The 14,785-nt window shown below is 31.8% G+C and overlaps 1 protein-coding gene across 1 annotated transcript in view; it reads right to left on the bottom strand.

The window, feature by feature from the left end:
- The window catches only part of CUNH9orf84 (chromosome unknown C9orf84 homolog), a 49,401-nt gene that overhangs the window by 18,289 nt on the left and 16,327 nt on the right, over nt 1-14,785 (bottom strand). Inside the window, exons 8-15 of the mRNA XM_011383664.2 lie at nt 14,286-14,380; nt 13,327-13,560; nt 9,576-9,989; nt 8,172-8,291; nt 7,082-7,258; nt 4,205-4,309; nt 1,262-1,440; nt 119-191 (exon numbers count right to left, since the gene is read on the bottom strand). Of these exons, the coding sequence (XP_011381966.1) occupies nt 119-191; nt 1,262-1,440; nt 4,205-4,309; nt 7,082-7,258; nt 8,172-8,291; nt 9,576-9,989; nt 13,327-13,560; nt 14,286-14,380 (1,397 nt within the window). The remainder of the gene's footprint in view (nt 1-118; nt 192-1,261; nt 1,441-4,204; nt 4,310-7,081; nt 7,259-8,171; nt 8,292-9,575; nt 9,990-13,326; nt 13,561-14,285; nt 14,381-14,785) is intronic.

The raw sequence follows: 14,785 nt of genomic DNA, 5'->3' as shown, positions 1-14,785 counted from the left end.
TAAAGGATGAATTTTATGGTATGTTATTTTATCTTAATTTAAAAACTTGGTTAGATCAATAGAGTTTTATATTTTCAAGCACATGCTATAAAATGAAGCATAATTTAAAACTCCCTACCTTCCATTTTGCTAAGGATTTCAATGAGTAAATGTTTTTCATCATCAGAGTCCATTCTTATTATGATCAGCACCTGATAAAAAAAATAAGAATTATATATATGTATATCTGAATGATTATTCTTTTTCATAGTCTTGCTACAGTGACAAAATAACAAACTTAACTGGTTACATGAAACTGATGACAATAAGATTCAAAGTAAAATTTGTTTTGTAAAAGATGTCATGCTTAAAAACAAAGAAATAAATTTTGGTAAGATCAAATATTAATGAAAATATTTTGCAGTAGGGCATTCTTAACATTCTTCAAGTATTCCCTTATAAGTGATTCTATCTAGACATAAGTTGTCTCTGCCTTTACTGTTAGTGCTAAATTCATTCCAGGCAAGTGTGAATTTGTTGGAGAAAAACAATGATTTGCTGCTACACCTTCCTGTTTACCATTACAGTTTTTTTTCTTGGTGGCGGGAGAGGGGAGTTGAGGAGGACAACAAATCAATATCAATTTTAAATTTCTTACTGACTGTTTTATTTCTTTGATAAACAAGTTACAAAGTAACTATAGAGTTGGGGATAAAAATATAGGAGGGACAGAGAGAAAAAAGAAGACCAATTTGTAACCAGATTTAGTGTAAAGCATTTGAAATGTTTTTCTGCTTGAAAAGATTTTAAAAAGCATTTTCTCTTAAATATTTATTAATGCAACTTTCGTATGCTTGAAGTAAGATGGGCAAAAATTTCCAATATAATCCAAGGCAAAAACTAAGTGCTTTTTTTGGTAGAATTATATAAGATGAGATTCTGGCTCAGTATCGAAAAATAAATTATTGCAGTTCTATTATTGGATATATGCTCATGAACTTATAAGTACCAGACAAAATTTTTGAGATTTGGAGGAGCAATCCATAGAAAATTGTGTATAATAAAAATTAAAGTATTTTAAAATTCAAGACATATGAATAATGATGTAGATCATCCTTCCTCTGGGTCTGATTTTGTTTTATTTACTTATTTAAGAAGAAAACAGTCAAAGGACCAAATAATATAGACTATTTTATAATTTCAAAGTTAAATGCAAAAATTTATCTTACATCCAAGTCTTATTTATGCTAATTACTATTATCTGCTCTATTCCAGTATTTACCTTAATTTGCTGTTTACTTTGCATCCAATTTAGTATCTGACATTGTAATTCTTGTATCTTGTAGTTGGTTTCAGGCTTTTTTTTCCTAATGAACTGTACAATTTCTAACTGCCTCCAAATATCATCCAAATAAGAGCCTAAAATACTTTTGTAGACATCTTTTGCATTTGACAAATATCCTGTTAAAAACAAAAGTGGAAAAAAATCATGACTTTTTGTTCTTTGAGAAACTCCATGGTAAAAACCTGAAAGGAAATGAATCATAATAGAGACAGTTAAAACTTCCTTTAATCCTTTTCTGATTTTGATAAAAGATATGGACTAATAGAAACCTTAAAATTGAGTGAAGCCAAAAAATATTTACCAAATATCTCTTTTTAAGCTACATAACATCAATATAACCTGGATATACTCTACATATTCTCAGAGTATATTCCATGCTTTCCTGCTTTCTGGCTTGTTATATGCTATTGCTTTCTTCCTAAACCCCAGGACCTACACTTTCATTCAAGTCCTGTGGAAATGCCACTTCAATGGAATTTTCATGGTATTTTATCTATAATGCTTTTGCATGTGATTTCTGGTTATTTGTGTATATTACTTAACAATCTCATTAGTTTACAAGCTCCTGGGATATAATCCATGATATTTATGCATAATTAATTTGTATAGCTGCTATAACAGCAGTGCTAAAATTCAGACTCACCAAGAGCAATTTTTAAACACAGAATCCTGAGACCATTCTTGAAGGTCCACGTTCAGCAAATCTAGATTGTGTCCCAGGGATTTCTCTGTTTAAAATGCTCTCCCAGTGATTCTACTGCATAGTGTGTTTTGTAAATTACTAAAGTAGAGTACCTGGCATAGTAACTTATCAGGTGTTCAATGAATAGTTAGGCAAAAATGAAATAATAAATTGACAAAATTTAATGTTTATCTTTTATATTTATATACATATTAATTCAAATGTTATATTAGTACAGCTAGACTGATGGGCAATTTAGAGATTGACTTATGTTCTTTCTGTCTCCTAATCTCCAAACCTCCCTCAGATTCTCCTCACTATAATTACTTAACCTTCTGGAAGACAAACCTAATCCAGTAGCATCCCTATTTCAATGGCTTCCTATCATTGACAGAATAAGGTGTACACTCTTTTGTGCAGCTTAAAAGGCTCTTCATGATTTGGCTCTTTCTTACTTCTTCAGGCATAGCTCTTACTGTTTTCTCCCTTGTACTCTTCAATTTAGCCCCATGGAACTGTTTGCAGCATACTCACTGGGTCGTTCTTCTTGGCTCTTAATTCTGCCGATAATGTCCTTTCATAATTTATTTACTTGGCAAACTCCTACTTATTTTTTTTAAAAAATATTCAGCTTAAGGGTAACTGTCTCCGTTCTTTGTGCCATTACTACATATCTCTACTACAGTACCCATTACACACTACTGAATTTATTTCTGATTTAAAGTCCAGAAGTGAAACTCTATACTTTTAACCTTGAAACTTCCAATTTGCTAGCTTGGAAGAGGAAGCAAACTGGAGGCTGGGAGAAAATACAAAATTCTGGAAGGGAGCAGGACAGGCAGCTAGACCCACATGAATCTTTCTTCTTCTGCCACTATAGAGAGAGAAAGAAAGAACAACCTAACTTGCTCTTTGATTTTGAGAGGTTTAGAGGAGTGAGAAAGCCCTCCACTAAAAATGTTTGAGGCAGCTACGTTATTCATTCTGCCTTGGTACCCAGGGCTTGAGAAGTTAGTTTCTCAACAGAGATTTTACTTTTATAGTATTCTTCGAGGTAGCCAAATAGTAACATCAAAGTTTGATTTACTAAAAGCATTTCTTTGAGGAGCAAAAACAATTTGGTCCAAGTATGTAGCTCTCCATGGTTTCACTTAATCCTAAGGTAAATTGTAGAATACTTAAAAACAAATGTACTTTAGGTAATCCTCCATAAATATTATTTCTCTAATTCAAGGTTTTGATAAGTATTGAGCAGCAGTGAGTCACAACTGTATTCTTTCTACAGCACTGGAAGCTCAGATATTCTAGATTCTGATATTCTGCCTTTACTAAAATGCTTTAATACTCAGCCTAGCTGTAACTTAGTTATAATACATAGCCAGATAATCTAGTATAATACTTTCACTACTACTCAATACTTATCAAGAACTTGGATTAGAGAAATAATATTTGTTCGGGTCATAGATAAGAGAAAACATCTGGGTCATAGATCAGAGAAAAATTATTTTTACTTTATATTTTAAATAGGTTCTAGAAACTCTAAATTATAAAACATAATCCTATAAGCATACTATTTCTAAACAAGTCTAAATAATCCTGCAATAGGGCCCTGAAGCAGTAATGTTGTAAAACAGATATTTTAATGATTTTGATAGAAAAAATTTGCAAAATCTTAAAAATTTCCAACACATTGAAAATAGTCTTATTTTTCTTACTTAAGTAGTTGATATCCTAATTTATACACACAACTAAAAAAGAAATTGTGGAAGATCTTAACTAAATATAGTTTAGTTATATTTCATCTAGCAAAGATTCAAAGCCACAGACATTCAATGAAGACCTAATATGTATATGGCAAAATGTCATCTTATATTAAAAATTAGTACATGATAATAATTATGCACATCAAATCTGCTTAAGGCCATTAGGGTTCTATAATTCAGGCCTAGATTAGAGAAACCTAAACCTATTTTTCTAGATAATGATAGTTGTTACAGCTAATTTCTTTTAATGAGTATAAACAGAATAAAATATATATTCCATCGTAATTATGTCAAAATGTATATAATGTTTAATGTGAAAGTAAAATAAGTTACACAGTTTCTTATATGGTGCATCTTTTTCAGAAAAGTAAAAGTATTTTCAGATGACCTATTTCAATAGAAAGAGAAAGAAGATTAAAAATTTTCCCCACAAACCCAATGCTGTGTCCAAGCTACATGTTAAAAGGACATCTCTAATTGATACCAGAAGGTGTAAGAGAGCAGCATGCTTGAACGTCGTTTCTCTTTCATCATTTGTATCTAAGTAAGCAAGAACATTAAAAACATTATACATTAGAATTTTAGAATATATATCCAAATGCTTAACAATAATAGCTAACATTTATTATTGAGTGCTTACTAGGTGCCAGGCTGTGTATAAGCTGGTTATTTCATTGATTCTATAACAATAATCCTATTAGGCAAGTTTATTATGATCCTTATTCTATGGATGAGGAAACAGTCTTTATGAGGTTAAGTAATTGTCCCAGGTCGATTTGTGAATAAGTGGTGGAGGTGGCATTCAAACCCATACAGCTAACCTTAGAGCTCATATTCTTGTTGCTTCCAAAGAATATCCAATTATTTCTACTCTTGGTGGGGAAAAAGGTCAATGATTTCCAGTTATGAAGCAAGAAGAAAATTAAACTCATTATTGCCAACTGGTTAAATTAAAGATGGAAGATCATAACATAAAGCAATACCTTGAAATGGGGGTGGACACCTAGGAATATTTGTCTAAAGATGTGACTCAAGCAAGAGCTGTAAATATAGGGCAGCACAATTGTCTAATTAATGTGTCCATGTAGTTTCGAGAGCTTTTTGATGATGATAGATTGGATTCTGGTGTGAGCAAAAGTGAAACCAAGAAGACAGGATCCTAGATCCACTGCCCCAGTTTAACCAGAGAAGTTCTACTTTTCTCTGTTTTATACAGTGGGATTCCATTAAATATTTATTTGAACAGATTCCTGCTAAAATGTTTGAAAATTGCCAATCTAATAAATTTTTAGAAATTAAGAGGCAACAGGAAAACCAGTTATGGGTAGTACATGTCCAGCACCTTGAAGGACTTGTGGAAACAAGTCAATCAAGAACTGGAAGGGAAGAGAATAGAACAGGGAAACCAGATTTGATATCATTTTTCTTCTGTCCTTAGGAGTATATTTCTTACAGTGTATGTCTGAAGCTGATGAATTCTTTCAGTTTCTATATGTCTGAAAACATCTTTATTTCACCTTTATTTTTATAATATATTTTTGTCTAGTGTAGAAAACTAGGTTGATTTTTTTTCTCAGTATTTTAAAGGTGTTACTCCACTGTATTTTCACTTGCATTATTTCTGACAAGAAAACTGATATCATCCTTATCTTTGTTCCCCTTATTCAACATATCTTTATTTCCTTCTGGCTGCTCCTAAAATTCTATTTATTACTGGTTTTGAACAACTCGATTATGATATGCTTTGGTGCATCTTTATTGTGCTTCTTGTGCTTAGAGTTCATTGAGTTTCTTGGGTCTGTGGGTTTGCAGTTTTCACGGAATTTGGAAAGCTTTCAGTCATTATTTCAGTATTTTTTGTTTACCCCCTTTTTGCCTTTTCTTTGATAACTCTAATAGTACTCTAGGCTATTTGAAGTTTCGTAGCCTATTGATGCTCTTTTCTTTCTTATTTTTAAAATTCTTTTATCTACTTGTGTTTTATTTGGGATAGTTTCTATTGCTATGCCTTCAAGTTAACTACTCTTTTCTTCTGCAGTATTTAATCCATCATTAACCCCATCCAGGGCATCTTTCATCTCATACATTATAGTGTAGTCTCTAGAAGTTTGATTTGTGTCTTTTTCATGTCTCTAAATTATTGAACATATAGGATATACTTATAATAAGTTTCAGTGTCCTCTGGTGATATTAACATCTTTGTCAGTTCTGAGTTTTTGATTATCTCATTATGGGTTGTGTTTTCCTGTCTCTCAGTAATCTTTGACTGAATGCCAGACATTGTGAATTTTTCCTTTTTGGGTACTAGATAGTTTTGTATTCATATACATCCTCTTAAGCTTTGTTCTGGGATGCAGTTAAGTTCCTTGAAAATAAGTTTAGGGGAAATCATTCTCTACTAGTGAGGCAAAACTTTCCTAAGTATTGTACTCAATACCCCACAAATTTTGAGTTTTTCTAGTCTAGCTAGTGGGAACAGGCATTATTCTCTGCCCTGTGTAAATGCAGAGTACTATTCCCTCAATCCTTTCAGAGGGTTTGTTTCCATAACCTCAGGTAGTTCCCCAATCTGACATATACTCTGTGATCAGCTCTGCTGAATAGTCGAGGGAGACTCTCTACAGATCTCCGGGACTCTGTGTAAAGCTCTCTGCTCTCTAATATTCTATCCTTCAAACTCTAGCTGCTTTGGTCTCCCTGGCCTCTCAGTTCTGTTTTAACTCAGATTGTCCACCATGCTCTTCTTCTGGTATATCTGCCATGGCCTGGTGATTCTTTCAAAGTGGTAAGCTAAAGCTAAAGCAATGGTAGGGATCAACTCATTTGTTTCTCATTTCTCAGGAATCACTGTCCTTCATTGCTTGATGTCTAGGCTTTTAAAAACTGTTTTTGTGTATTTGTCTTTGTCATTTTTTTTTCTGTATTTCTGGCAGGAGGGTAAACCCAATTCCTGTTATTCTATCTTGGCCAGAATCAACTTTAATCTATTTTTTGACCTCTCTCTTTTTTGGGAGGAAACTAAGTGGTTCAGGTGCTATCATTAGTAGGGTTAATTTGGTTTCTGTAATAGGAATCTGGCAAGTAATATATGTCAATGGAGCTCCACTAGAAGCAATACCAGATGATATTTCTTAACTTTTTCTCCTTAGTTAGCCGATCCTCCAGTATTGGTCTATGGGTGACATATATTGAATTACAGTTTTGCCTTCACCCGTAACTAATTTCTGCATCTTCTACATTAAATTTTTACTAATATGATATATAATCCATAAATTTATAGCCTTTTCAATAATGATTTTTATTTACACTCACCTTGGTGAAGAGCATCACTTATTATTTTTTCTTGTTCCTTTAAGAGAAACCTTGTTTGGTCAAAAACAACAGTGGCAAATTTCCAATTAGCAACAGGAAGAGTACAGAAGCATGCAAGCTTTTTTAAGATAGGAGTAGCTGCTGCTTCTAGGATACAGTATGCTTTGCACTGGCTATCTGCAAAAATAAAAGCATGAAAGGCAATATTTTTATAAAGATGGTGTGTTCTTGACAAACCAATTAAACATGTTACTTCATGGAAATCTGAACTCTAGCTAAATTCTTTACTGAGTTAAAAATCATGAGTTTGTATAGAGGCTTACTTAAGGAATTTTATTCTAAATAAACTAGTAAAAATGAAACACTGCCCCTGTACAATTAGTATAACTTTATGGCTACCTTGTTTATTAGAAAGTATTTATTCAATAACTAACTCAACATGGCAACTATGAAGAACCACATAAATAGAATCATATATATTTTTTCTCTTCCCTTGACTATTAACTTACAATCTTAAGACAACCAAATTTATGGCAATGACAAATTGTTTCTAGTTTTCACTAGAATATCAATGTTTAATGTATTCATCTAAAGGCCATGAATAAAATTGAACCAAAAGAATGCAAAGATGTTCAAGAACTAGTGTCATCTTTCCTTATCGATTTTGATAATGAGCATGATGTTTGTAAGTAGGCTGTTCTTTAGGAGCCAAAGTATATTCTTTATAGTGAAACAAAAATTTTAATCACTATAGGAATCAATAATAACTTATTTATATCACCCTAATAGTGTGTAAGGGAACAGAGAAAGCAACCCTTAGCAGATAATTTTTTAGTCTGGGCCAAAAGTCTGAATTGTTTGCTCTTCTCTGATGAATGTAGAGAAGCAGCGGTTTAAATGAAAGAAGAAATAACAGTGGACTGGAACAGGGCAATGGGGAGGGACAGAGGTAGTAAACAGGGCATTCCAGGGTTGGAAATAACCTGAAAGTAAGAAGAAAATACATGGAAAATGAGGTATATTCTAGAGACCCAGGAAAAGTCTTTCAAATTTACTTAATTTGATTGTATCTTAAAAGCTTATAGCATACCTGATGCTTGAATTTCAATGACATTATCTATTCCCTTTTCTTGATTTATTTTCTCTAGAGTTTTATTAGTACAAACAATAGGACTTTCTTCTGGAAGAGTTGAAGAATGTTCTTCTTCATCTTGATATTCTAATAAAAAAATTTGCATTGTTCAGAAGACACTTAATGTTGCTTTACTTAAATGCTTTCTTCTATTGTGATCGCCATTGTTAAAATTCTTTGAAACCTATCAGTATTAAGTTGAACTATTCAGGTCAATGAATCTAACACTGCATTAGGGTAGGAAGCTGAGTGGTAATAAGGGAAAGAATGTGGCATCAGATCAGTGTTTCAATCTCAGTTCTGACATTAGTCTCGGTTTTCTAATATATAAAATATGGAAAAATATACCTACTTTGAATATTGTTATAAGGATTAAACAAGTACAGTTCCCAACACCTAAAAAAAATGTACTGTTCTACTTTATTTCATTTCTCTATGACTTTCCACATACCCTTTCTTCTCTATGTCATGAATCTATCCTAATCAGCTCCCCTCCCACCACCATGGGGAATCCTGTCCCAGTCCGATATAGTCTGGAACTAGGTAGGTAACTCTGTGTAGTTCTGGTGTTTAGTTAGCAAGCCATTTGGCTCTCAGACTAAGATCCTTTCTCCAACTTAGTCTTTATTAGTAAAAGAGATAATATTTTGGTATATATTTTACTTCTTGTCTTATTTTATAATTGATTCAGGGGCAAGATCTTGTATACATTAATAGTACATAGAACAGTAAGACCTAAATATGCTCTAACTCTCATATATAAATGTTTTTGTACTAAAAAATATTTTTGTACTTATTTCATCTGGGTAACCTGTGTCAAACATGTTCTACAACACAGATTTTCTTTTTTTACTAGAAGTAAAATGTTATTATGACACATTACACTACCTTTGATGTGTTTATAAGCAGTGAATGTAAAATAGTTACAATAGAAACTCTTTGGTAAAATAAAAACGAGTAGTAAGTAATCAACTAGGCAAAGTGTTCTTAAATACACATTAAAATATAAGTCAAAATACTAAGATAAAAATATTGGCTAAAAGAGAAAGAAGAATGCAGAACGATCAACAAAAGTTAAAAATATTATGATTCTGTATGGCCAAGTTGTAGAAAGTTTTACAAATAATGACTTTTCTTATAAGTTCAAATGCACCTTTTAATTTGCTTGAAAACCTATATTTCTCCATATATCTATATACATCTATCTCCATACACAATAAATATCGTGAATCAATGATGTTTTCTTTGACTTTGAAAAATAATATATTCTATCTAGATTTATTTTTTTACTTTCTATAATAAATTATACATTTAGTCCTTGAAGCTATCATATCTATGCCAAAATATTACTAAATTACCCACCATCTTTCTCATCAATGTCTGTGACTTCAGTCTTTGAGGTGCAAGTTTGTTTATTTCGTAGCATCATAAAGTCATTCAAAAGGTCTAAATTACTCTCCCGTTTTTTACCATGTTTATAAGACGCTTTTCCAATTTTTGAAGAGGGAGATGATTCAGTAGATAGTACTGTACAATCAAGTTGCAAGTAATCGTTATTTTCTTCATTTTGTATTATTCTGTAAACTAGTTCTTGATCAATTTTTGTTTTTTCTTGTTGTTTTGGACTTCTAAGAGAGATATATTCATCAGAAAAACACAGGTCTGGCACTTCTTTTATTGGAGATGGACTTTTTTGTGGAAGTGATAAATTATCACTTATAGATTCCTCATTAATAAGTTCAATAGGTGAGGAAATACTTGTATGGTCTAGCCATGCTGAAAACAAAAAATAGAAAATATCCAAATGACTTCCATACCTAAATAAGTATTCTACTAGAGTATTAGGATAACTTTGTGAGTTTTTATTCATGTCATTTGATTCTTAGGAGTACTTTGTTTACTGCTTTGAAAATCAATATTTGATCTGAATAAAATACATTTTTTTTAAAGAATAAAAACCCAGTGTATCTTTTTCTCACTATCAAAGCTAGATTTCTAGGCAAAAAAGAATTCCAGAAAAGCCTTATTGCCAATAGGCTTATTGTAAGTCATATCCTTGGAGGTAACAGTTACTCTAAGGGACAAAAACTTACATACCAAGCAAGCCACAGACTGAAAGAACATACTTGCAATACATATACTTGAAAAAGGTCTGTATCCAAAATATACAAAAAACTCTTATAACTTAACATTTAAAAATAAAGCCAATTAATAATTTGACAAAATGTTTGAACAATACTTCATATAAGATATATACATGCTGCAACATGAACGAATTTGAAAACATGCTAAATGAAAGAAGCCAGTCACAAAAGACTACATATTGTATGATTCTAGTTACATGAAATGTGCAAAATAGGCCAATCTATAGAGACAGAATAGATTAGTAGTTCCATAGCTGAGGAAAATGGAGAGTAACTGCTAATGGGTACAAGATTTCTTTTGGGAGGTGGTATAAATGTTCTAAAATTGATTGTGGTGATGACTACACAACTCTGTGAATATACTGAAACCCTCAAGTGGGTGCATTGTATGATATGTGAATTATATTCAGTAAAGCTATTAAACATACATATATATATTTTAAAGACATATTAATGGCCAATGAGCATGTAAAAAGATGTTTGTCATCATTAGTTATGGGAAAAATACAAATCAAAACACAATGAGATACTACAACACACCCATTAGAGTGCTAAAATTTAAGACTGTCAACAAGTGTTGGCAAGATATAGAGTAACTATAACTCTCACACATTGCTGGTGTGAATGCACAATGATGCAACCACTTTGGAAAACAATTTAGTCATTTCTTATAAAGTTAAACATACACCTACCATAAGACTCAGCAATTCTACTCCTAGATATTCACTCAAGAGAAATGATAACATGTCTACAAAAAGGTTTATACAAGAATATTCATAGTAGTTTTATTCATAATAGTAAAAACTAGGAAAAAAATCTGGGAGAGTTTAAAAACAAACAGTGGTACATTCATATAATGAAAAATTCCTCAGTCATAAAAAGAGATGAACTAGTGATATACACAACATTGTGAGTGAATCTCAAAATGTTATGATGAGTGGACAAAGCCAGACACAAAAGAGTTCATACTGTAAGACTCCATAAATGAAATTCTATAAGAAGAAAAACTAACATATAGTGACAGAAAATAGACCAGTGGTTACCTGGGGTCAGAGGTTACCCTGGTAGAGGAGAGGGGTGAGATGGAGGGAGCATCACTGCAGAATACAAAGGAACACAGGGAACTCTTTGGTGCTAGAAATATTCTGTATCTTAATTGTGATGGTAGTTTCACAGGTATATATATTTGACAAAATGCATCAAACTATATAGTTAGAATGGATGCATTTGACTATACCTCATAAAGTTTATTTGAAAAAAATACCTATAGGGCCATCTAAATAATGTAAATTAGTGAAATATATGGCAGTGCGTAAATCATGATCTTTGAAAATTTTGTATTTTTCCCTTCCAAAATGTAGTTTAGAAAATTTTTGGTTTTGTTTTAGCTTTTATTAGAAATATTGGTATACTCTACTTTCCCCTTAACTATACTAAATCTAAGACAAAAGTGCAAGAGCAATGCTAACGCCAACTAACACCTGGCCTCAATTTGTGTGTGCTGAAAACTATGGTAAACTGGAGGGTGTGTGGTCTAAACTGGTGAGCTGTTATTGGCCCCGGTCAATTGCTGCCATATGAAAATCTGAATGTGGTTTTTGGAATCTTAAAGACAATTTCAAAAGACAGATCATTTATGTGCAACCCTGCAAGTTTTAAATGTTGGTAACTAATGAAAACCATATGGGTCAATAATACGTGAGCTGAATAGAAACCTGAGTGCTACCAATTTGCAACCTCTGAGATATTTTCTGAAGAAATTTTGGTATGTTTAGCAGGTAAATAGGAACTGTTTATTATTTCATTTTCCTAATTATTTTCCTCTACTATTTTCTCTTTAACCACCCCTACCCTGACAACTTGGCCATGGGCTCCTGATACTGTTATTACTTTTTAGACTTCAGAATTAAACTATTATTATAGTTTTATTAGATATTAAGGTAAATAATGGGTTTTATTTTAACTTAAAAATAGTTACATATCATAATAAAGACTTTACATAATTTATAGATCTAATACATTATTCTGGATATCTGAAGGCCCCATAAAATCTTCCTCTCCCTTTTCTTCATCAGCAATCTAACATAATTTCTTTGAAAATTCTTCTTCTACTGTGGGTAATCATCTAGGCCTTGGATAGACTGGTATGCATTTGCTTGATATAGCCTGCTCATTTATTCTTGCTACCACATCCAAAGCCCTATGTCTTCTCAAAGACATTGCCAAATGTCTTTCCAGTTCTTATCTCCTTAGAGCAGTCTCCCAACATGCACAATACTTTCTAAAATTCATTTTTAAGTATATTTATTTACTCTATAATACACTGAAAATAAATTTTTCCGACTCCTTTAAGATCTAAATTAATTAGTAACTATTACAATAAACTGATTTTAAAACAATATATACATAAAATTAAAACAATGCATATATACTTCAAAAAGATATAATTCAGGTTCAGTATGTTCACTTTACTATAACAGCACTTATAGCAACCAAAATAACTCAAAAGATCAATACTCAAAAGATATTTTTGCCTTCTTAAATTGCATAAGTGGAAAAGGCTAAATGAGTAAACTTTTTGATAACAAAAGAAGATTTTCTATTGTTGAGGAGAGATTACTAGTTATTATTGAACAGAGTTCAGCTGTCAGGTCAAAAAATAACGGTGCTTGTTTGTGACTAGGCTGAGTAAACAAAAGCTGAGATGGCAATTAATCATTTATAAAAGGAAACAAAGTCACTTTAATTGAAAATGGCTAGAAATTTTAAAACTGAGACTGTTAAATTTTAGGACAGAAAAAGATTTTAGGATTAGCTGGTCAAACTTATTTTTTCAAGGAAGAGCCAAAGCTAATATTGATTGCTGGAATTTAGTTACATTTTCCCAATCACCTGGTGGAAAACCAGAATCTAACACTACCTCATGCTGAAAATGTTCACACAAGTGATATATACCATTATGTACTTACATTCTAATTGCAACACTTTTGTAGGCAAAAATATCTCCATTTTAGTATCATCAGAAGACAGATCATGATATGTAGTCAGATGTTCCAAGGTGTCTGTCTCTATCAGATTTAGTCCTGCTTGTTTCCACCACTCTGGGCTTACGGGAGTAATGACAAGGCTTTCTTCTTCAATAGAAAGTATCTTTTTCAAATCTGTAACTGAATATTGACTATTGGGCTCTTCAGTTCTTGGCACTTAAAAAACAACAACAACAACCCCAAAAACAAAGTCTGACACAGTCCACAGGGCAAAAGAGATGAAAAATGCAATAAACAGAATCACTGAAAATTTCATATGAAATAGATTTTCACACATTAGGGAAAAAAAGTAAAACTTGAAGTTATATCTGGTATTTCATCTTCAAGATTGAATATTTGTGAAAGTCCAAAATATTATAGCAATAGTAGTCACATAAAAAATTTATTTCAATCTGTACAAATATCATGAAGATAGTTATTCTAATATTTAGTAGGAGATGGAACTATTATTTGTTTGACTTAGTATTTATGAAATTAGTGCTTTTGATAACATTTTGAAGAAGTAATGTAAGATTTATTAAATCAGAAATTCTAATTCATTATAATGAGTGTAAATAAGAAAATATAGTTGATGAATTTTATGATGACTATCATTTTAGATATTGTGGTATAGGGCTTTCTGCTTCATTACTTTTAGCTTCGAGACTTATTATAATTTATAAAGGAACTAAAGCAGCACAACTATTTAACATTATTATCTGTATTATAAGCATCAATCAAAAATTAAGATTATAAGTTTTGAAATTCTAATTTTGGAACTGTGGTTTTTATATGAGAGTAGTGATGATAATAAAAACAGTAAAACTGACAATTACATTTCTACAGATTGTAGGTTTTCACCTATACATTTTATTTAGCATTCAAAATTATTTAATCTTTACCTGGAAGTAAAAATGGGTTCAAAAAGCTTCTACGGCTTTCTAATTGCCACATCCTAGAGTAACTGTTAGCTGATTCTTCATCAGTAAGCAAATTTCTGAAAAAAAAGTTAAAGTTTAATACATTAATACTATCAAGTCATATTGCATAATACAATTTTAAGAAAAGAATTTTTCTAAGTATTTTTTGCACTCAAAAGAAAATGAAAATTTTATAAATGTGTTAGCTGAAGTACAGAGTTCTTACTTTGTCCTCCTCTTGGAAGGTTTGCCAATTTGTCTTCTCCTTTACTGCTCCTGCCTGCCTATAACTTACCCCCACCTCTAAATCCCTTCATGAACCTGGAGCCAGAGGCTGATTTGGGAAGGTTTTCCACTTCTTTCCATAAACTGTGCCAGCACCAATCTTGTAAGTCACCCGAAATAAAAATACAATTTAAAATTACTGTACTTTCCATAACAAATAGTAGCTTCCACACAAACGTATATAAAATTGTTGTCCC

The sequence above is a fragment of the Pteropus vampyrus genome, unplaced genomic scaffold (genome assembly GCF_000151845.1).
Source record: "Pteropus vampyrus isolate Shadow unplaced genomic scaffold, Pvam_2.0 Scaffold535, whole genome shotgun sequence".
In the NCBI taxonomy this organism is placed as follows: Eukaryota; Metazoa; Chordata; class Mammalia; order Chiroptera; family Pteropodidae; genus Pteropus; species Pteropus vampyrus.
This window is presented reverse-complemented; position numbering and strand designations above follow the sequence as displayed.